At 31.0% G+C, this 23373-nt stretch overlaps 2 protein-coding genes across 4 annotated transcripts in view; both read left to right on the top strand.

Annotated features, from left to right (window-relative positions):
- The first annotated feature begins 737 nt into the window (after positions 1–737).
- LOC126780241 (peptidoglycan-recognition protein LE-like) lies at positions 738–22170 on the top strand. Of its 3 annotated transcripts, XM_050504539.1 has the most exons (6): positions 738–1219; positions 1516–1680; positions 2875–3075; positions 3859–4010; positions 6916–7377; positions 22160–22170. In XM_050504539.1, exons 1-5 carry the CDS (start codon positions 841–843, stop codon positions 7327–7329), a joined length of 1311 nt encoding a protein of 436 aa, XP_050360496.1. In that variant the 5' UTR covers positions 738–840; the 3' UTR covers positions 7330–7377; positions 22160–22170. The 3 variants fall into 3 exon arrangements, with proteins under 3 accessions (XP_050360496.1, XP_050360495.1, XP_050360497.1); XM_050504538.1 differs by lacking the exon at positions 22160–22170 and having other exon boundaries at positions 6916–7751; XM_050504540.1 differs by lacking the exons at positions 2875–3075; positions 22160–22170 and having other exon boundaries at positions 6916–7751.
- The window catches only part of LOC126780671 (sodium channel protein Nach-like), a 54814-nt gene continuing 46117 nt past the window's right edge, over positions 14677–23373 (top strand). The window contains exons 1-4 of the mRNA XM_050505301.1: positions 14677–14800; positions 17286–17395; positions 19905–20070; positions 21829–21980. Of these exons, the coding sequence (XP_050361258.1) occupies positions 17355–17395; positions 19905–20070; positions 21829–21980 (359 nt within the window). The 5' untranslated portion in view covers positions 14677–14800; positions 17286–17354. The remainder of the gene's footprint in view (positions 14801–17285; positions 17396–19904; positions 20071–21828; positions 21981–23373) is intronic.

The raw sequence follows: 23373 nt of genomic DNA, 5'->3' as shown, positions 1-23373 counted from the left end.
AACAATAAAATTGGTGTAGGGGTACTAATCTACTTACTGCTACTGTCGTCTACTTAACTTTAAGTGATTTATTAGCACCTCGCCAACGAAAAAAGTGTATAATTAAAATGCACCTAAGAATGTGGGTAGACAAAGGTTTAGGTTTTACAGAGTAAATATTTTTCAAACTCTTAATTAAGACATTGCATAGATATTAAAAAATAAATCAAATTAAGCAAAAGTTTAATCTTTCTATAATATAGGCTGTTACTGCTTACATGTTTATAGCCTACCTATCAGTTTTCTGCTTTTAAAGCATTCAAGTATTTAAACGAAACTTTATCAGATTTGATGATTGCTAGCTTTTTAGACTTTATTTCGTTTTAACCCTAACCAACCTCGGGGTCTTTTTCATCCCACTGAAAAAAATAAATTTTAAGAAATGAAAACACAAATTACTATTGTACGCCTAGTTTAATGTCTTTTATTAAGTGCCAAAGATTGGGTGGTTGGTGACGATTTTATTTTTGTAGTAGTTAATTATATTTGGTCGCTTAAAATTAAAAGTTACGTAAATTCAATTTTTCAATATATTATTAAAATACGATTAAGATATGAAATTTATGATAAAAAATATTGTCATATTTTTTTTAGTATTGCAGCACTTTAATTATTATCTGTATGAGTTTATACTTTATACTGCTAGATTCATAATTTCCTTGTGTAAATATAAGTTGTTCTGTTTATTTACTATTTATTTATGTTCTAGATATAAATATTTTATTGATATAAAAAGAAGAAGAAAAAAGAAAGATAATAATGAAAACAGGAATAACGAAAATATGAAAACAGGAAACTAAGATGGCTTTAAAGTTAAATTGTTCAAATACAAGTAACAATATTGGTGCAAAGGTTGTGGGTGATTTAGGTGATATTCAAGTTACTGAAAGTAGTGATTGTGAAGATGACAATTTTAATGAAAAGCAAAAAATTTCTCGAACCAATAAATCAACAATTCCTACAAATTTAGTTCAAAATACTGTTCCAGTATTTGGTAAAATAGCAGTGTCAAATTCTGACAATGTGCAATTTGGGAACAATACTTACTTTAATGGACCTGTAACAATAAAACAAGTGATTCATAATAAATCTGGAGTTGACAATGCTGCTTACTGTAGAACAGAAAATGAAACTGACCCTAATTCTCAACATCTTCATAATGAAAAGCTCGCTAGTACCTGTAAGTTAATTGTTTTATTGTTTCTACTTTTTGCTTGCTTTATTAATTTGTAAAAAACATTTTTTGGATATTTTATTTTATGCAGCATTCTATTAAATATACCTTAATTATTATTATTATAACTAAATTAAAAATATAACACAATTGATTGAACTTAAAAAAATTGATTGCCAAGGTTGTACTTAAAAAACGAGAAATAACTTAAGATACTTACAAAACAGACAATTAATTATTTAAGTAATTTATTGGCTTGAAATATAAGTTAATATTGCTATAATAGAACTTTGATGTTGCAGTAACAAAGAAAGAGCAGATACTACTGTGGCATAAAATTACATTTTCTGCAGTTTGTTTCACAGTAATAGGAAGTATAGTTGCAATTGTACTTGTAATACAACATAAAAGTGAGCAAGAGAAGAAAACCAATCCACAAACAGAATTTAAATCATCTGAATCACCCAGTAAGTTTCTAATGACTTGATAAAAGAAAACAATATCCTGGAAAAATTTACTTAATTTTCTTACTTACATTCTCTCTTTTACATGACTTCCATTATCAAGAATTATAATAATTTTTTTATAGACCTTGCATTTTGCTATTTAGTAGGGGAGGGGTCAGGTGTAAGGTACTATAGGTTTTTCTGCACTCTTGACAATGTGTATGCAAAATGTCATGGTGATTATTCGAGTGACATTTGAAGTCTACCAGGCAAACGCGACCAAAGCGCCATAGGTACACTGTGGAAATTCCCCGCCTATATATGAAGCGCTTTGAATCCACATTCATCATTCGCACTGCGAAACTATGGACTGCTTTGCCTGAGTCTGTATTTCCTGATAGGTACAATGTTGGTGTCTTCAAATCCAGAGTAAACAGGTTTAGGCAAGTGTGCTACATCCTAGACTGTGTCGATGCTTAACATCAGGCAAGTCAACGGTCAAATACTGGCCTATTAATTGTAAACAAATAAACTCACATAAATGTACTAATATTATAAATGCAAAACATTTATAATATTAGTTAGTATGAAATTCTAAATTGTCCTTACAAAAATCTATATTTAAGCTTGAATTTCTTTGGTGGTAGGGCTTTGCACCAGCTCACCTTGATAGCTGTGTTGTAACTTATATAAATTGTATTTATATATTCAGGTTTTAGTATTTACACTTATCATCATTATCATCATATCAGCCGAAAGACATCCACTGCTGGACAAAGGCCTCCCCCAAGGATTTCAATATTGGCTAGTCTTGTGCTGCCTGCATCCAACAGCTTCCTGTTACTCTTTCTATGATTTACATTCACTCTAAATGTAAATCCTAAAACCAGAGTATCAGTCTGAGTCTCATGTTAAATTGCACAATGTCTGCATAGGGTATAGTAGTATCACCACTTTCCATCTCTCTTTAATGACGACTTTTCATCTTGTGGCCCATATGGTCTACATAAAAAGAAAGAGTGAATATTTTGAAAATAACAGCATTTATTCCTTGTTAATAATTTTCCCTATGTAAAGGATATTTACCAAGTCCTGTAAGATTATGATGTCCTTTAACTTCCTTTGTGACTAACAAAATCGTGTTTTCATTGTTTTTCAAAGACCTATGTTAATTTTTGTGTATCAAATTTAGATCTATATGACTATTTATTTCAGCCGATACTATGGTGGTGGGATATTGTCATGAAAATTTTCAAGTCATTTTAATATTAGGAATTCTGTTACCATTAATGTTGACAATTTATTATTCATTACTAACAAAAGATGTTGTCGGTGATGGAATGATTTGCCTTGTAAAGAAGAATAAAATTCACAAGAACTGCCTGAACAAGTTTTGCATGCAATGCAATAAAGAAGGTATGCTACTATGAAATGATTTGTGACTATTAGGCTTTAAGTGCATAAATGAGACTTGTATTCTATTTTGATACAAACCATATCTCACAACACAACAATACTTTTGTGACAATTTTATGCATGTCTTATTAAAAAGAAATAAAAATTTGTCATTCAGTTTCATTGCCAAACACAAGTCTTATACTTTATAATTTTACAGAAAAGTAAAAACAATCATTTAAATAATGCAAAACTTTTGCGTTGAGGAATATTAGTTAAATAAAGTTTATTAACGAAGTGAGAAAAGTGTTTATAGAAAAGTTTATTTTTATCTGATTTCTGAATTGCAAAAGGTGCTTAAACTTTCTTCTATGGTAATGGTAATTTCAGAGATTAATCTTACTATATACTAATTCAATGTTTTTCACAAATTTTTTTATTACATGCAAGTTTTCATAATCAAGTTAGACATACGCAGAACATTTACAATACTCTATTTTGTTCTCTTTCATGTAAAAAGCGAAAATCTTAATTTTAAGTGTATAATTTTAATCGTGGGACTTTTTTCGTTACTGGGTATATCCCCTAATCAATGTTTCATATATTATTTATTTTTGTACGTTTTTATTTATTGAGTTGATATATTTTAAGCGATAAAAACATTTAAAATAGTTGTATGAATTCTGTCGAGGTTACTACTTTACTATATTTTTTTTATTTAATCTTAAGCTTAAAAGAAAATACATCGTTTTTTATACATTATGCTTAAAATAGCTAATATATTGAATGACTATGGTGTTTCAGATGATCCACTATTAATAGCTCCCGATCATTTAAGGATAGTTTCAAGAAGTGACTGGTTAGCCCAGCCCGTAGAAAAACCCTTGACTAAATTAGATCAACCAGTGCCATGGGTTATTATTATGCATACAGCCACCGAAACATGCTTAACACAGGTTAGTTGGTACACATGTATTATAATTTTTAAATATTAATATAATGTATAAATGTAAATTAATGGTCTCCTCTAGAATAATTTTTGTACTGTCTTCTTGGTGCAAGCCTTTCTGGGTAGGTACCACCCAATTATCAATTATTCTGTCTCCGAACAACAATTTTTGGTTGATTTTTTTCAGTTTGAATGGTGAGTGAGCTAGTGGATTAGTAGATATAACACATCAGTTTTCATGGTTAATACTTATTGCCAGTTTGTGGAAAGTTGGATATTTGTTACATTTTCAATTTCAATAGGCGGTGACAAATTACCATCTGCATTTCTATTTGTTAAGAAAAATTAAAAATCAATTTTTTAGAATTATTATTATTATCAATAAATCTGTTAATGAGCTATGTTATTTTAGTACAAAATTTTCAAGTAATATGAGATCATCATTAAAGGAAATCATTGTTTTATCACTGCTGTGATAGTATCTCTAGCATGATATTATTAGACATGTATCGTTAATTTTATATTAAAGAAAACATTATTAAAAACATTAAAATAATGTGTAATGTATATGAATGTGTGTGTGAATATATAATGTATTATGTTAATTAATTTATTGTTAGTTACTATTAATATAGGAGGAAAAAATGCTATTGATTTATATTTATCTATGCTCGTTGTATAGAGGCATTTAGCATGTTTGTGCGTACAACACAATAAACCAAGGGATGCTTTAAAGTATGGTACAAGTTATTCTTGAAAATTAAAATAGGAATACATATTCTATTTAAAATTAAATTTACATTTGAATTTTCCTTATTCTCAATGCAAAAGTGTTATTAAAATTTTATTATGTTTGATGAGCTAATATGTTTGCTTTGAAGATTATAAAGCTTTAGTGCAATCATGAATACCATTTCTAGTAATCCGTTCTTGAAAAATATGTCACCTTTATCTTTAAATAGTTTGAATAAAGTCGGTGGTCGCGTGTGTCTGTTTTTGCGCGTTGAACTTATAAATTACGCGTTGGATTTTGATGCAGTTTTTTCTATTTATACAATTAATTTGTGATTTTTTAAGTATATAGTAATGTAGTGGTCAGCTTTATTTGATGAAATGTGAACATCAATAAAAAAGCTGAGATGACCCAGTGGTTAGAACGCGTGAATCTTAACCGATGATCGTGGGTTCAAACCAGGGCAAGCACCATTGGATTTTCACGTGTTTAATTTGTGTTTATAATTCATCTCGTGCTGGACAGTGAAGGGAAACAACATGAGGAAACCTGCATTTCACTGAAATTCTTCCGCATGTGTATTCCACCGACCCGCATTGGAGCAGCGTGGTGGAATAAGTTCCAAACCTTCTCCTGGAAAAAAGGAGAAGAGGCCTTAGCTCAGCAGTAGAATATTCACAGGCTGTTACTGAACATCAATAAATAGTTTGTTTATGTATGGGTTTTAAAGTATACCAACCGAATTGTGCTCATTTCTACGTTATAGAGAGTTTATCGTTATAAACAATAACATTACAAAGAGTTTATACTGTATTATATGGATTCGTTTATCCGGTTAGTACTTTTTATATCCAAGAAAAGCTTATCTCAAGTACCTATATAAGTACTCGGTTAGTTATATAAATTAGAAATATCTTATCTATTGTATTGCAGTACAATAAAACATTTATTGAATGTGATATATTTCATCTCTCCCTTAAAAAATTCAAACTGCAAGTAAAAGAAATATTATACTCTCAAGAGCCTTAATTTACTCATGCATTTTTAATTAATTAATTATAAATTGATTATTTATTATTAAATTATGTTTTCTTGATTTAAAAATTAAATTTATATTAAATTAAATTATATAAATGAATTATATAATTTCATGCACCTATTAAATATAAAAAATGTCTTGTTTTGTAATTACTTATGATTAATTTATAAATGGAAACTGTTTTGGTTTATGAATTGTTTTATATTTTTTATTTTATTGTAATTATTTCACTGTTTGTTTCCTGTACACTAAATAAATAAATTGCAAGTATTTAATTATTATTTTTTAGGTTATTGCAATATCGAAATTGTTATTAACATTACGTCATTTCTATGGCATTTAATAAAGCTACGTTTAGTCAGCAAATATCATCATATTCAGCCCACATTAATCCACTGCTGGACATAGGCCTCGTCACAGGCGCACCAGGTCTCCCGGTCCTGTGCTAGTCGCATCCATTGAGCACCCGCCATCTTCCTAAAATCGTCTGACCATCGGGCGGGTGGTCTGCCCACAGCAAATATAGTAATGACTTACTATATTTGATTTGTTTAAAAAATTGTTAATACAAAGTATTGTGTATAGTGAGAGTAAGTCGAGATGGCCCAGTGGTAAGAACGCGTGAATCTTAACCGATGAACGTGGGTTCAAACCCGGGCAAGCACCTCTGAATTTACATGTGCTTAATTTCTGTTTATAATTCATCTCCTGCTTTTCGGTGAAGGAAAACATCGTGAGGAAACCTGCATGTGTCTAATTTCATCGAAATTCTGCCACATGTGTATTCTACCAACCCGCACTGGAGCAGCGTGGTGGAATAAGCTCCAAACCTTCTCCTCAAAAAAGGGAGAGGAGGCCTTAGCCCAGCAGTGGGACATTTACAGGCTGTTACTGTTACTGTACTGTGTATAGTGATCTCACCCTCTAGTATTGCTTGTATATTTAGTGTGTTATATCTAAACTTATGTATTAATATATTTATATATAGTTTTATGTATAAAAATAAATAGTTTGCTTAGTAAATATTTCTCGACTTTATTTCATATACAACTAATATATTCCCAATACCTTTATAATATAAATTTAAAAATTTATATAAGACTATATGTTTCTATAATTTTTATTAATTCGTTATTCCAGAGTCAATGTGTTCTTCGCGTACGTCTCATCCAATCGTTCCACATTGAATCTCGTGGTTGGTACGACATCGGTTACAATTTCCTCGTCGGCGGCGACGGTTCCGTGTACTACGGCCGAGGTTGGGATTACGAAGGCGCACACACAAAGGGGTACAACAAGTACAGTATAGGCATAGCTTTCATAGGTACGTTTAACAACGACCCACCGTCGAAACAACAGATCGCAGCCTGTCAGAAAATAATCAAGCGAGGCGTACAGTTACAAAAATTATCTAAGGACTATAAACTTTTTGCACATAGGCAGTTGATGTCGACTCTAAGTCCTGGCGACGAATTGTATAATATTATAAAAAAATGGCCGAATTTCGTAAGCAACGTTACCGATTTGGAGTCCTTGATACCCAAAAGAATTTGAAGACTGACTTCCCAAAGTATTAACATCGAATGAAAGAGTATTTTTAATGTTTGTTATAGTTTCATGTTATTTGTTATATAGTTATCTTTACTTGATAGGATAGTAACAAAGTAAATAAATAGTTGTGTTACGTGGATATTTAGTTGTAATGGTCATATTAGAAGTATTCAAAATTTCAATTTGAACATTAGTATGAGACAAATCGACAGTATATATTTTTTCTAAGTCAGTTTAAGATTTCATTAGTTCCTTGTTATTTGACCCTGAAAGATTGCTTTAAGGAATCTCAGACAAAATTGACTAAAATATATTTTTATAAATCGTTTTTTAAAACGTTGTTTTCTTGTTATTTAAAACGTTTGAAATTTATATATTAATTATTAAGTATTCGAATAAAAAAATCGAGACATTATTAATATCGATCTAAAAATATCGAGAGCGTCGAATTGATTTTATCGTTTTTAATCACGTATAAATATAAAAAGAAAAAAATGTGCCAGTACTGTTTGTTTTTATATCTTTGTTATTGTTATAAAAAAAAAAAAAAACCTTTTAAGATTGATTAATAAATACAATATTAATTTACTGTAGATATATTGTTATAGATATTATAGATATGATAGGTTATTACTTAATCGACACTAAGGCCGTGGACACATGTCTGTGAAAGGGCAACCGGCACCGTCTCCCGGTAGCGGCGCCGTGACGATACACGGTAGCCGGTGGCGCACCCTAGACATGTATGGTCTAAGAATAAAATTTCATTTGAAATTAATAATTTGATTAAATCTTCTAGGAAAGCGCGCCCCATCTCAGACTGTATCTCACTTTCCATCAGGTGTGATAACAGTCAAGCGCTAGCCTATACATTAAAAAAAAAAAAATGTCGAATCATCGAATCGATGGACGAAATCGATTTAATGAAATCACATTTTTTAATACTCTTAAATGTGTACTTTAATTTAAGTTGACGGTTTGAACGTATTTTAGAATTATTAAAATCTACTCCAGCTAATTTAAAGTTTTATATTCAGATACATAAAAAATTAAGTCACCGATGAAATGAGGTGTGCAGATGAAGAATTAAGGTCTATGGTATTATTAAGGGTGACATGATGTCACTATCACCATGTACATTTTTTTATACTTAACGTCGAATTTATGTTATCCTTAAGAATTTCTTGATAATTTTTTTAAAATTGTCAATAAACAGATATTGGCAGTTATATTATATATTATAGTACATCGTTTAATAAAAATCGGTTTTATATAAAAAAAGTTAGTTATAGTTAGTCATATATTTTAATTTGATTTTCTTGAGAATGGTTTATTAAAATGGACGTATAATGTATTATAATTATATATTACGTATTATGAATTAAATAATTCTGATTCGAATCGCAATCGATTAAAATTATTACATATTGTTTGAAATATACGATTTAATTTTATTTGTCGAAGCTTTATATAAATATCAATTGATAACTGTGTAATAATAATAGTTTAGATAAAACTAAGATATTCGTTTTATTATTATTGTAACGGATGTGTATTTGTATTTGCTCATAATAAATGTACTAAATGAAAAACGTAAAGGTCGCAACTGACCTGTATCATCATATAACGTGGTACTTTACAATTGAGAATGAAAAGTGCGCTTTCGAATAGGACCTTACGATGTTTTGAGTGTTTCATAACGCGTCCCGTGCACACGGATGTATCGCTTTGAAATATTATATCTATACTAGCGCTTTATCCGCAGCTTCTCACGCTTCTGAATTTAAATTGCTGAATATCTAATTCAATAGTTATTTCTACGAAAATGAAAGATTTTCGTTTAAGCTTTCGTCCCCTTTATCAATACCTTAGGGGTGAAATTTTCTAAAATCATTCATTAGTTCTATACTACTGTGAAAAAGGAATCCGTACGTACAAATCTTCGTGGCTAATTCAATCAGCTAATTTTTATTTATAAATATACAAGACTTTTTTTTCAAGTGTAACATTTATTAAATATAGAAACATTGCTCGTTGATTGCTCATAATGTATCAACGTTTCGGAAATACACAGCTCAAACTTGAGAACTGGTGAGATTGAATGACATGATGTCAGTATGTCACTGCGAATTTGAGTGCAGCCCGACCGCGTACTGCTCGTGACGAGCGCATAACGTAAATTCAGTTAAAAAATACATTTAAGTTTAGGAGACGTAAATATTTAGTCGTTCTTTCATCGAGTCCAAAGTAATGTTTAATTGTTTTTTTTTTTTTTTCGTCGAGCCTTAATTTTTATTAAGACTTTTGAGTTTTCGTATACTTTAATAGTGCTGTATTTTATGTATATGTGTATCTATAATTTGCATTCTTTTAAAATTGTAATAATATCATGATTTTTAAACAGACTATTCTAATGTCACAGAGAGTTAAGATAAACAAACCTTAGTTTGATATTACAGTTGCTTTGCTAATATATCTTCTATATAATTTATTTATAATACAATATATACTTAACTAAATATATCCACTATAATTTTACAACCAAAGTTTCGTTAGGCAAATTTACGACATTCAAAACGCCATTTTTTCACGAATCAAGATTTATATTTTTATCTCGACCAATGATGTCAATTCAAGGTAAAAGTTTTTTATTACTCTTGTCGTTGAATTATGTTATAAGATACTAAAATAATTAATTCAATTAGGATGATTTTTAAATTGTTCACGTATTTAATTGATTGTAAATTAACTGTTACTAAAATTTACCTTGCCGAGTGACATTTTGGTCAAAGTAGTCCAATTAAGTAAATTTAATTATTTATCATTTAATTTCTAACGTTTCTTTATTGAAATTATATATGAAACTTGTATATATATTTTTTTTCAATATAACGTGTAGTTAATAAGAAGTGGCTAGAGATGGAAAAACATGACAATATATTTTTAACTTAATAAACATTAGTAAATTAAACCATAAATGAGACGTCGAAAATTTATCATATATATTTTTAATTATCGAAATGGTAAAACTAATTCATAATATCAATAAATTGAATTTCACCGCGCATGCGTTCCTTTACACGTGCCTTAGGTTGCATGCATCCAGTTCTAAAAGTTCAGCAAGTAGGTCGGATCGATATGACAATGAAAACCGCGAGTGAATCATAGTCTGCCTTCAGTTTGAATAAATAATTAAGAACTACTAGCGATTATTTATTTATATATGCTATTACACTTTCATACTTTTATTTCGTGATAAATAAAATATTCTATATATATGTATTATATTATATAACAAAAAAAACGTTATCGTGTTGTTAAACTTTTAAGAAATTGAAGTCTTACGTTAGTTCATCTCTCTTCGGAGGGAAAGAGACAAAATGTGAGACGTTCTGCGAGTGGGTGGCTTTTCCATGTCTCATGGTTAATAGACTAACAAAGCAGTTAAAACTGGCCGGCTCGGATGATTTATGACCGGCCTCGTAGAAATTGATCAGTAGTTATTGTTTTTATTTTGTAATGTGAAACACAAATTCGGCAAGGCAAAGTTTAATTTAATGGAATATCAGTTATATTATTTATAATGAAATATAATATTCAAATTATAATTTTAATCTCATAACGTTAAGAAAATTTTGCTTTAATTTTTTTAGAATGTATATATATATATATATATGTGTGTTACTATAACGTTTGTAAAGTTTGTAGACATGATAAACCAAAACTTTAGTTAATAATTGTTAAAAAAAATTATGTTTTTTATATTTTTCTAGTTAAAGTTGAACGTTATTGCACACTGTGAGCCATAAAGTGATATATAATCTTTGCCTTACTCAATGAATGAACTATCTAACCCAAAAACATTTATCAAATCGGTTTGGTAGATTTTCAGATTAGCGCGTACACAAAACACATATTAATACTTCAGGTTTCTAACATTAAATATATAGATTTAGAATGACATAAAAACATTAGGTTTGATTCTTTTGAGAACTTATACTGACTATCCTTTTATATATTCAAAAATTAAAAAAAAAATAGCACTTTTAGTCATATCATCGAATTAATTTTGTTTTGTAGAAATGTATCGACAATATTTTTGGTATTATTAATATTGAGAAAGGTAATAGATAAATATCTCACTTCATGATGTGGCCATGTAATGGTTGATTTGAATAAGTTTTTTTTTCTTATATTTTTGAACGTTTGTCAATTATGATTTATCAGCGTCATGAAAACTGTCTCGATTCATGTAGCTGTATCTAAGCCATATAAAATATAGCCATAATATATAATGACAATCTTTGATAGTTGTGTAAGTCAAAAAAGCTTGAGCCCAAATCATTTTGATCATATATTAAAATTCGAATATTCCGATAAAACTAGTATAAATATGATAATATTAATAAAATGTAAGTAGATATATACTGTAAACTATGTATAGCGATTATACATATTGTATAAGTGAGTTATTCTGTAAAAACAAACAAGAGACTCCACCGTGATCGGAAAGTGAATGTCGCATGTTTGACTGTAAAAACTAAAACATATTATAATACAGCAAAATATGTTATCAATTTCATCTGGTTATTAATATTTCGCGAGTGAATTACGAAGTAAGTTCTAATAGCTATGCAGATCATTTCTTACCGAAAGTAATATAAAAATTACTAATACAATATGTATATATGTATCTTTGTGTATGTATTATATAAATTTAAATATGTGTGTGTATATGTATGTATGTATAATGCACTCGTTCATTATGTCCTGCAAGTCTTAATGCAGGGTTGTCTGGAAGAGATCACTACTTGAGTGATAAGACCGCCCCTTGCATGCATCATATTATTTACATGTATTTTTTTCCTTGTGAGTGTGCAATAAAGATGTTTAATATATAATAGTAATAAAATATACTTAAAAATGCATTACGTACATAGTAGTAGTTATAATTATTCATATATTTAAACATGCCATATGATCGTAATCATGAAAATTAGAGGCATTCTTAGCGACATTAACTTTTATTGTATAAAATTATACTAAGTAACATTTGTTGTTTTAAGAAGAAAAACTTTATCAATATTTCATTATGAGGTGCAAAATAATGATGCTTTGTATGTGTTCATGATAATATAGATTATAAAACTGTAATGTGTAAATGTACAATTTTTTTTTTAAGATTAATAAAACAATCCCACAACATAGTAACCATGTTTTTATTATGAGTGACACAAATGATCTTCCATAATTAAAAATATAATTACAATGACAAAGTACACTGTAATTTTAAAATATTTATTATTTACTTTATACAGACAATTTACTTACAATATTACACATATTGTATATTATTACAAATTATCGTCTCATACATACTATATATTATATGTCATACATATTATATATTCGGTGACGTATTATGTCCATTGTACCAATACATTAATAGTTTTTAATATAAGCCTCTTTATTAAGCGGCACATTTTATTGTATCTCAACCTTAGTTAAGGTCATAGGTTGCATGGCTTTTGTAAATTACTTTCCCACATGTTCGAAGCGACCGGTTCGAACCGGTTTCGCCCGGAATAAAATCGTAAAACGTCAAATGGTACACGAATAGAGTAATAAATATATAGTTATTGAATACTTTTATATTTTTTCGTGTTTACTTTTCAAATTAAACACGTGGATTGAATTATTTGTTATAAATAATTAATGATAAGCCGTCGCGCGTGAGCGTTAATAACCGTATACGGTACATTGTAATGCTCGCTGAATTATTAATAATAGCGAGTTTATTGTTTTTTATGTGCTTTTAATGATAGCGTTAGATTCCTTTGCTTTGATAAATGAAAACGCTAAAAAGTTTTTAACTTATATTTTCTAAAATATTTATACATTCGTATATTTTGTTGGATTTAAAAAATATTAATCACTTTTATGCCTATATATGAATTATTAAGTATGTCAGCTTAATTAGTTATCATATTATTTTAATATAAATTGCTTGTTAAAGATGAAAAATATAATTCGTATGTAATTTTCGTTAGTTGTTCTGTTTAGTGCAAAGTTAATTATCACTTAAAATATTATAATAATGAAACGATAGTTTTCACGACCCCTCCTATTTAATACATAGTCGACGTATCTGTTCGATCAAAGCCTTATAATTACGGGCAAATGTTCGTATGACACTTCACACCTATTTTTCATTCTGGATGGACAGTCGATTGGCCGCTCACTTTGTACGATGGATTAGACTTAAATAATTTAATGGAATGGATAATTACAGTCAAAACAGACGTGTTAAAATGAATGTTAAAAACAACTTGCCTCGTCCGACAAGATTGTCTAGATGGAATTATTGCGTTAAGAAATTCATGGAATTTTGCAAGAGAACAGATCTTCATGGATTTAAGTATATCGCTATGGACGAGCTGACTGTTATGGAAAGGTTTGTGGTTTTTTTTAAATAATAGAATACAATATTGTTCATAAACATGATTGCTCTTCACTAGTTCTAATATTTAATATTTTAAATCTTGCAAAGAGGTTTAATATGAATTATAAACTATTGGAATGATTGTTACTGCTTAGCTTGTTGTTAGCTGCGAAATACAGAATAGTATTATTAAGTCATTAAATTATTAATTAAAACTGCATTGGATAATTGTTCAAGTGAATTTTATTTTGGCGCGACACTGAAAACTTTCAAGGTAGAATTTGAATGCTTCGCTTCTGTGTACATTTATATGTTTAGGTAAAACAAAACTAAAGACGCTTTTCAAGTCAATCTGTATAGTTATTTGGCATGTTGTTTGGCTATAATTTAAAATTAAATTTGATATTTTTAGACCGTTAATATTGTTTACACTGATAAAACGATAAAAGTATAAAAAAATTAATATCATATATATAAAAAATATTTTTTGTTCGCACAGTATAAATCCTAATGAAAATGTAAGTTATTAATTTGAAAATTTAGCAATTTTGAAGAGTCTTACGGGATATTTTATAAACAAGAGACGGGATATCTTGCATTTTAAGCAAAGTATTGGTTAATAATACCCGACTAGAAACTGATTGTATCTGTCTATTTCTAATTATTAGCCTAGGCGCTTTACATAATCATTACCCATTATTTGTTACTTTTTGATTTTACTTTTCTAAAGGACCTAGAGCAACCTACCTACTATTAAACCTAGGACTCTAAAACTTATTCGTTACAAACCTACTTTTAATTAACCAATAATTCATAATTACTTAACAATACATGTAATACACTAATTTATAAATGTATGTGTTGTTTGTTTTTGTGCTTGGCGCACCAAGTCGCCAAGTATAAGTGCAAATTGTAAAAATTCATTCTTTTGTTAGAAGTGTGTGGAGTATCGCAGTTTTTATCAGCGTCATTTGCGCCGCATTCTTTGTCTTCACAGCGTATAAGTGGTATGCTAGAAACCCTATTGTTACCGTAAGTTTTTTTATTATATTTACTATCCATAATATCATTTGACAGTATCGTATCAGTTCTCATTGCGATATTATAATATTTATCTAGCGTCTGATTTTCTTATCTACAATGAGTCAAGACTTTTTTAATCCATAATAAACGATTATTATTATATAAGTAATGCTATCTAATAAGATTTACAGTATGTATGTGGCTATCAATGAGAAAAATGAAGTATGGAAAAGGTGTAAAGGTTACGGCTATTGGTACAGCCAGGGGCGTATTTGACATATGACCAAGGGGGCAAGTGGCCGGGGTTGTAGGTCTTGTAGCGAAGGCGCCTCTTATAAATGTTACTCTTTATTTGTTACTTTTTGATTACACTTCGAAAAATCGAAGGGAAATTGAGGAACCTGTTTAGTCAACATCACACAAGTGCGCGGTTCTATTGTGATAATATAAGATTCTATTTCTTCTCTGAACCCGTATAAAACTCAGTACTTAATCCTATTCATCTATCATATAGGTACCTACATGTCATACCCATAATCTAACCTATTATTATAAATTATTAATATAAAAGTAACTCTGTCTGTTACGCTTTCACAGGTTAACCACTAAATCGATTTTCGTATAAAGCAAGTTTGAATCTTAATTAAGGACATAGCTACATATTCATACCTAACCTGCCTATTCTACAAAACGCAGGCAAACATATAACAAAAACGCAATTAATATCTATATAATATATTAACGCATATGTATATATATAATAATGCTCATTAATTTTTAATATATTCATAAATATTTAATGCTCAACGATAATATTAATAATTATCAATTAGTTAAAGTAATGTCATATTAAATAAAAGCTGAGTCATGCAAAAAATTAAAATTGTATTGAATTGTTATATAAAGTTATATATTAATTTACGCTAATAACGATCATGCGAGGAACACGAAGCTGTCTTCACGCATCGACATATTAATCCTACCACAATAAATAAATTACATCAAGGAGTTAATCATATCTAAATTATAAAAAATATCCTAATCTCCAGCTCATGGCTCGTCTCTTACGTATTTGTAAACGTCATTGTTTACTAAGTACATAAATATAGGTGATAGAAACTTGAAATAGTAACAGTTGTATTAGGTTACTGAAAGAATCTATTAAGAAAATAAAGTTAATAGGGAATATTGAATAAAGTTCATACGGTTTCGCAATAATGAAATAAAAATATTTTTATTATTATAATTATATATAGAAACGAAGTAGGTAGGTTATAATATACGCGTCACATACACAAAAGGGAGATGACGACAACGGCGGAGACATGACGGCTTAAGCGTCAGGCCTCTGCCTCGAATCTCGCGGGCAGCGGGGCGGCGGCGGCGGCGGCGCGGGAGCGGCAGGATCTTACGCGTATAATCAAATGGACCGACCCTCGAATACAGCGGTGCAGGAGCGGCGCGGGGGCGGGCAACGAGCGGTGCACTCCAGTCAAGCGGTGACCGCCCGCGTTGCGCGTCTGCATTGTAGGTATAGTGTTGTACATTTTTTTTGTGACGTATCAAAATGTCTTCGGACGTGCAAGAGCTAATTATTTCGGCAATCTTTGAGAGGACACCCATATGGAACAGCAAAGATGTGAACCATAAAAATAGAAGAATAATTAACCAATTATTAGTCGTAGAATTTGTCGGGATTTTGTCTCTGTTCTTCATAATTTCGATAAAACTCGCCATTTATTTTCCTTGCCCTATAGTAGGGATCCACTTCTTCTTTTGCCCACAATAAATCGAGCGTTAGGAATAAATTTGAATCAAAAAGATGTCGCCGTTTTTCAGACATTTCGTTCGCGAATAAAAACAAATATCTCGACAACACAACCACGAACACAACACTACACCGCTATAGTGCCGCGCGATCTGCCCGCTAGTTTGGAGAACAGGTATGCGTTGCCCGCTCCGCTGCCGCGCCGCCGCCGCCGCCGCCCCGCTGCCCGCAAAATTCGAGGCAGAGGCCTCATGCCTTTGCCGACACGGCATACGAGTCAGTAATACAAGGCGCGCCGATGGCTGTTAGCGGTATAACACAGTATTCCAGTTATATTGCTGTGGTCCGGTTGGAAGGTTGAGTGTCATTATATCTTAAAATTCATGGGTAGCAGCGCTTTATCTGTATATGGAATGGGTTATATTTTTTGTATTGCTGATGTCTAAGGGCGAAGGTGAAGTCTTACCACTATGTGGCCAATTTGCTTGTCTGCCTTCTTAATTGGCGCCTTATTACAATTACATCGGAAAAATGTTTAATTCACTTAGTTTAGCATGACTAACCGAGGATATGATCAGAAAACGTGATGAATGGAAGAAGAATGATAAATTTAAAAAGCTTAATTGGATAAAGGCAAACGACGATGAATGAATGATTAAATATTAATGTCATAATGTGTTATTTAGTATCCCACAGCTATTGTCTATTTGAAATTAAACTTTTCAGGTAATAGAAAGTACTCAAGGTGCTATCTGGGATGTTCCGTTTCCTGCAGTAACAGTATGTGATTTAAACATGATATCAAGACAAGCTGCCCTTGCCTTTTCTACTAACATGTCAGTATATATGTACTATAAAATATTATCACTTCTAATGTACTAATGTACGTCTAAATAGCACAATGCTCTTTATTAGTGTAGAGTAAGACTTTACACAAAATTATTGCACTTATGTCATCATGCAAGTAAATAATATCCTTTCATCTTCGTAACTTTACTTTTAATTTATTACATTTATATGTTCCATAGTTCAGTGCTTAAATTTAGTAAATATACAGTCAGAATAAACTGCCTAATTTTGTTCAACGTGGTCGACTTGGACATAAGCAATACTTGATATTGTTGTGTTCCGGTTTGAAGGGTGAGTGAGCCAGTGTAATTACAGGCACAAGGGACATAAAATCTTAGTTCCCAAGGTTGGTGGCGCATTGGCTATAAGCGATGGTTGACATTTCTTACAATGCCAATGTCTAAGGGCGTTTGGTGACCACTTATCATCAGGTGGTCCATATGCTCGTCCACCTTCCTATTCTAAAAAAAATAAAAATAAAAATATGGTGAAAAAATAAGCTAATTATCTCTGGTATGTTACCATGTTGATATTTTGACTGCCACGTTGGTCTAGTAGCTTCATGTAAGGCTGCAGACCCGGGGGTCCTCGGTTCAATTCCCAGGTCGGCCTAATAAAAAGTTATTGGGTTTTGCTGTCAGAAAATTCTCAGCAAGAAGTGTGGAAGTTGGGAGTGTGTGAAAGTGAAAGTCGGAAAGCACTTAAAGATATGTCCAAAATTGAAGAAGCATATTCGTGAAACTAAATTTTTGATGACGGGAGCCAAAAAATTTTTATTTTTTGAAGAAGAAATAAGTAATAGGGCTTATGTAGAAAAACAAGGCTTTCATTTTAATAATATTAATTCCAAGTACTTTTTAATTCAGCCTCGTATAATTTCTATTACATTTTATTGCCTTGCGTCATAGTTTTCAAGGTAAAGATGCAATTATTTTGAAATTAATTACCGATATAATATTAACGAATCCTCAGACAAAAACAGATTTTAAGTGATAATTATTTTAAAAGAAGTGTATTCGCTTCCTGGTATTAGAATAAAATGACGATGCTACGTTCTCTATAAAGTATTAATATTCTTCAAATTAACTTCTTGCCGCTCATGTAGTAGACTAATTATAAAATTTTAATCTTCACATTACTTTATTAATAAGAACTATTTTTCATTTCGAATTCTGTACGTCCGGCCTACTGTTTATTCGGTTAAATTGATCATTATTATCGTAGTTCTATCATATAAAATAACTGACCCGTGTCCATTTCGTTAGGCGGTAAACATTTTTACTTGTAATCGATTGGCCGTACATTAATAAAATTGTCTCTCGTATTTGATATTTTAAATTATCTCTTAAACTATGCCACCAAAAAACAAACTGTAAAAAATAAATTTTATCTAAATAAAATTTCCTTGATAATAAAGCAATTTATTTTTAAATAGATTAACGTATATGAAAAAACCGTCTAATAGAAATATCACTCGATAGATAACGACACGGTCACGGTTCCATACCTATGTCGTATTATCTCTTTAACCATTCGTCTAATTTATATGCAGGAAAAGGAAAAGTCTTTTGTTTTAAACACTTGAGACGATAAGTTTACTTATTTTGGTAATCACTCACAATTGTTAATAATATGGCCAATAAATATGACCTAGCGATTAAAATTATTTTATTTTTAATATAAAAAACAACTTTTTTGACTTAAATATAAAAGTTAGACATGCTGTCGCTGACTTTTTGTAGGCATTATCAAGTTCTACAACTTTTCTTAAGATCTCAATTATATATCTCATATTTGTTCGACCGTTTTTTCTCCAACTTATTGCAAATCCCACTACCACGAAAAAGTTTTTTCATTTTTCGGCCTATGACACTTACAAATGATGTGGTTTTCTATTGGTAAAATAATTTTCAAAATCGGTTAAGTAGATACAGAGCAACCCCTACAATCTCACAAACTTTACCTCTTTATAATATTAGTATAGATAAATGCTACGCGGATTGCATCGAGATAAATTAAGTCAAAAAAATTACTGTGTCATTGCTACGTGTCAATTATAATTCAAATATAAACGATTTCAACATTTTTAATACAAATGATATATTATAATAATTACTTGATACAGTAGATTTACTGCTTATGCTAAAAAATCCAATAAAGGCTTTATCACTAAATTACGACAATAAAATGGAAATTAAATTAAGATAATGATTATGAAATTGATAAAATAACAGAATAAATATTTTTTTTTAATTATTTATAAAATAAAAATCGCAATTATATTATATTTGTTTTAGTAAAAAGCAAAACAAAATGATCTATTAACTATCTATTATAAAGTTACGATTTTTTAGCACGGTTAAAAGAAGGTTTTATGTTTTTATAATTTTTTAACACTAGATATACCAGCGATTTGAATATACCTATTTCTACCAAACCAGTCTAAATGACTGGTCTGGTAAACCTAGTGTTAATAATTTATATATCTGTTAACAGAACTCTTCCGGAAAATATGACCTCAGATTTTATATTCAAGACCCTGAAGTTCGCTCCTTTAATACATTCCACAACTTACGCCAATTCATCACAGGTGAGGGACCTCCACAAGCTGCAAGACGTTTTGGACCTTAACGATATCTCTGTAGAAAATCTATTTCGAATGGTAAGTTTTAACTATTTCAAACATAGAATCAAAATATACTTTATTCAAGTAGGCTCTATATAAGAAAAAAATAGCATAAACGATCAATCGATTGGTCTAAACTATTTTAAATTATTGTCGCATATCGTCGCGGAGTATATGACATTCTACAATCGTATTCCTTTTTTTATGTTTAAATAGGTGAAAGAGCAAAAGGGCTACCTGATGTTAATGGGTCACCATCGTCCGCAGAGATTGGCAATTTAAAAAATATTAACCATTCCAACCTTGGGAACGAAGATTTTATGTCCCTTTTGCTTGTAGTTACATGGGCTCATTCATCCTTAACTCAACAATACTAAGTATTGCTGTTTAGCGGTAGAATGTCCGATGAGTGGATGGTACCGACCTACCCAGACGGACTTGTACAAAGCCCTACCACCTAGCAAAACCGACTCGTTCTTGTTGTAAAAGATAAATATTTTAAACGTCAACTTATTTCTAAGAATGATTAGCCTTCCTAAAGTAGCTAATGCATTGAAATTCGAATTAATAATGTTATACAAGTTTCGTCAAACCCTACTGCTAATATATTTGACAGTGTTCATTGGCTTGGTTGCATGAAGGAGTCTTTATTTTGCACATCTTACAAGCTTTTTTCATGAAATAATGCATGGGCGCGTGTACGCGTAAAAAAATATTTTGCTGTTTTGTGTTATGAAGTCTAACACATAATAGGTTAATCATTGAGTAGAATATAAAGCCAAAATATTTTTATATTAATTGTAAGTATGAAACTAGGTATTTATCTCTTGTTAAGTTGTGGTGAAGGGAAATTCTGAAAGTGTCGAATGAGCTTCAGCATCGGAGTAGTGTGCTAAGACAAAACCTAACTTCACCTTTATTTTATACACGCTAAAAATAAACAGTTTGTAGAAATCTTTCTTCATATTTATTACATACTAGCTAATGGTCCTGGATCTGCATGGGTAGATAATTAGAAAAATGTATTTTGGATAGAATTTGCGTACAATCTATTCGTAGTGAGTGAGGAGTAACTGTAACAAATTTAAAGTAAATTGGGCGGATAGTTTAGATTTCGTGATGATTGGTATTTCACTTATACATATATTATAAAAAATAATTATTTTAAAATTTAAAATGTTTTATTTAAATTTTTATATTAAATAAGATTCCTAATTTAATATAAGTAGGCTATCATACGCTGTTCGTACAAAACAGCGCTGTTTTAAGGAAAAAAGACTAGTTCCGTGGATTCCATAGTATTTTATTATTAAGGGTGTTTTTTTTTGTAAATCAGCATCAAATTAAAATAGGACCACCATTATCATTGTTATAAGATATACACAAAAACAAGAAAAAATAAGCTGAGTGAATAAGGTAAAAAATAAGCTAAATTGATTATTTATTAATGGATCTTGCAGTCTTTTTACTTCCATTGTGATAAGTATCAGGGCGTCTAAGCTCCGCTCCGGTTTTTTTTTAATTTTTGCTCAAATTGGCTCTTTTTTCAGGAAATATACCTGTATAGACAAACCTTATCTCAAACTTAAAAACAAATCTTGTCTTAATGCAAAATTTGAGCCAAATCGTTGGACTCGTTACACGATATAAATTTATATACAGGAGTAGCTCATTTAATTTATTAGGATGTTGAAAATTTGCCAAATAATCACAGTGCTATCAACATAATTTCAGCTACAAGTAAATAACTGACAACAAATGTATACTTTTGATTCTTGAGATTCTTTCATACAGCTTTCTCCGATGGCGTCCTGTAGCAACTTAATCGAGCGATGCATGTGGAAGAACACGCTGTACCGCTGCGAACAGATCTTCCAGCACATATTTACTGGTGTAAACCTCTGCTGCACCTTCAATTATTATGCTGTTGATGATCCTGATAATGAGTAAGGTTTAATATATACATTTTAAATCATATGTAGGTGATTATGCAAAAAACAATTGAGAAATGCAAAAGTAGCTCTGTCTGTTTACGCTTTCACTTCTAAACCATGGACCTTTGGTATGAAGAAAGTTTGAGCCCAAAGGAAGGACGTACTTACTTAATTTATAACTAACACTCTAGTGTTAGTTATAAAGCTACTGGATCTATCCAGTCTCCTTTTTTCGCAAAAAAAAAGCATTTACGCGTTTCCCCCTACATGAATATGGGCATGTGGGACTCACCGGTGCCGAGTACCGGTCCGAGTCTTTAGGTCGTTTTGGGCATCGATGGTTGATCGACCCGCCCTGAACCCTGACCCTGAGCGTCTGAGAGACCCGGCTATACCTTTTCGGGGTTCTAAACAAGACGGGCAGAGATTCGGCGTTGAAATCATCGAGAACCACTGTCGGTCTCGGTGACTGCCTGGTCACCGCAGCTCTAACAACAGTACAGTAACAGCCTGTTAATGTCCCACTGCTGGGCTAAGGCCTCCTCTCCCTTTTTGAGGAGAAGTTTTTAGAGCGTATTCCACCACGCTGCTCCAATGCGGGTTGGTAGAATACACATGTGACATAATTTCAATGAAATTAGACACATGCAGGTTTCCTCACGATGTTTTCCTTTACCGTCAAGCACGAGATGAATTTTAATCACAAATTAAGCACATGAAAATTCAGTGGTGCTTACCCGGGTTTGAACCCACGATCATCGGTTAAGATTCACGCGTTCTAACCACTAGGCCATCTCGGCAGCTTTAACAAAGCTGAGCTAAATCTCAAAGTCCGCCAGGCTGCGGTTAGGGGAGAAGTATGTACCCGCAACTACGTACTCTCCCCATCTCACCACTACCTCGTAGACCGAGCCCCTCTCAATGAGTGAATAAAAGACCCCTTAAAGATTATAAACTATCGAAAAATAAATAAATTGAATACGTTTTTATTGTAAGCTAGTTTCCGCCTGCAGCTACGCATGCGTGTGATGGAGGAGGTGGTAAGTATGGCGTTTTCCGTGCCCCTAACAACGTGTATGCAAAATTTCATGATTGGTTCATTAGTTAGGACGTGAAAGCGTATCAAATAAACAAAGAAATAAATCCACTTTCGCTCTTGGCGTATAACAAGGAAAATAACATGTATTCGGTAAAAAAGTACCCTATGTCCCTCCTTTTTTTCCAAGCTCAAATTTCATCAAAATCGGTTCAGTGGTTTAGCCATGAAAGCGTTACAGACAGTCAGAGTTACTTTCGCATTTATAATACACATCAAAAAAGTCTAAGCAATATTGCTACTAATTTGAATTTTAGAATGGTTTTTGACATCATAACCTTTGTATTTTAATATTTAAATAAAAAACAA

Source organism: Nymphalis io, chromosome Z, assembly GCF_905147045.1.
Source record: "Nymphalis io chromosome Z, ilAglIoxx1.1, whole genome shotgun sequence".
Classification (NCBI taxonomy): domain Eukaryota; kingdom Metazoa; phylum Arthropoda; class Insecta; order Lepidoptera; family Nymphalidae; genus Nymphalis; species Nymphalis io.
The sequence above is the reverse complement of the archived record's forward strand: the minus strand, read 5'-3'. Positions and strand labels throughout refer to the sequence as shown.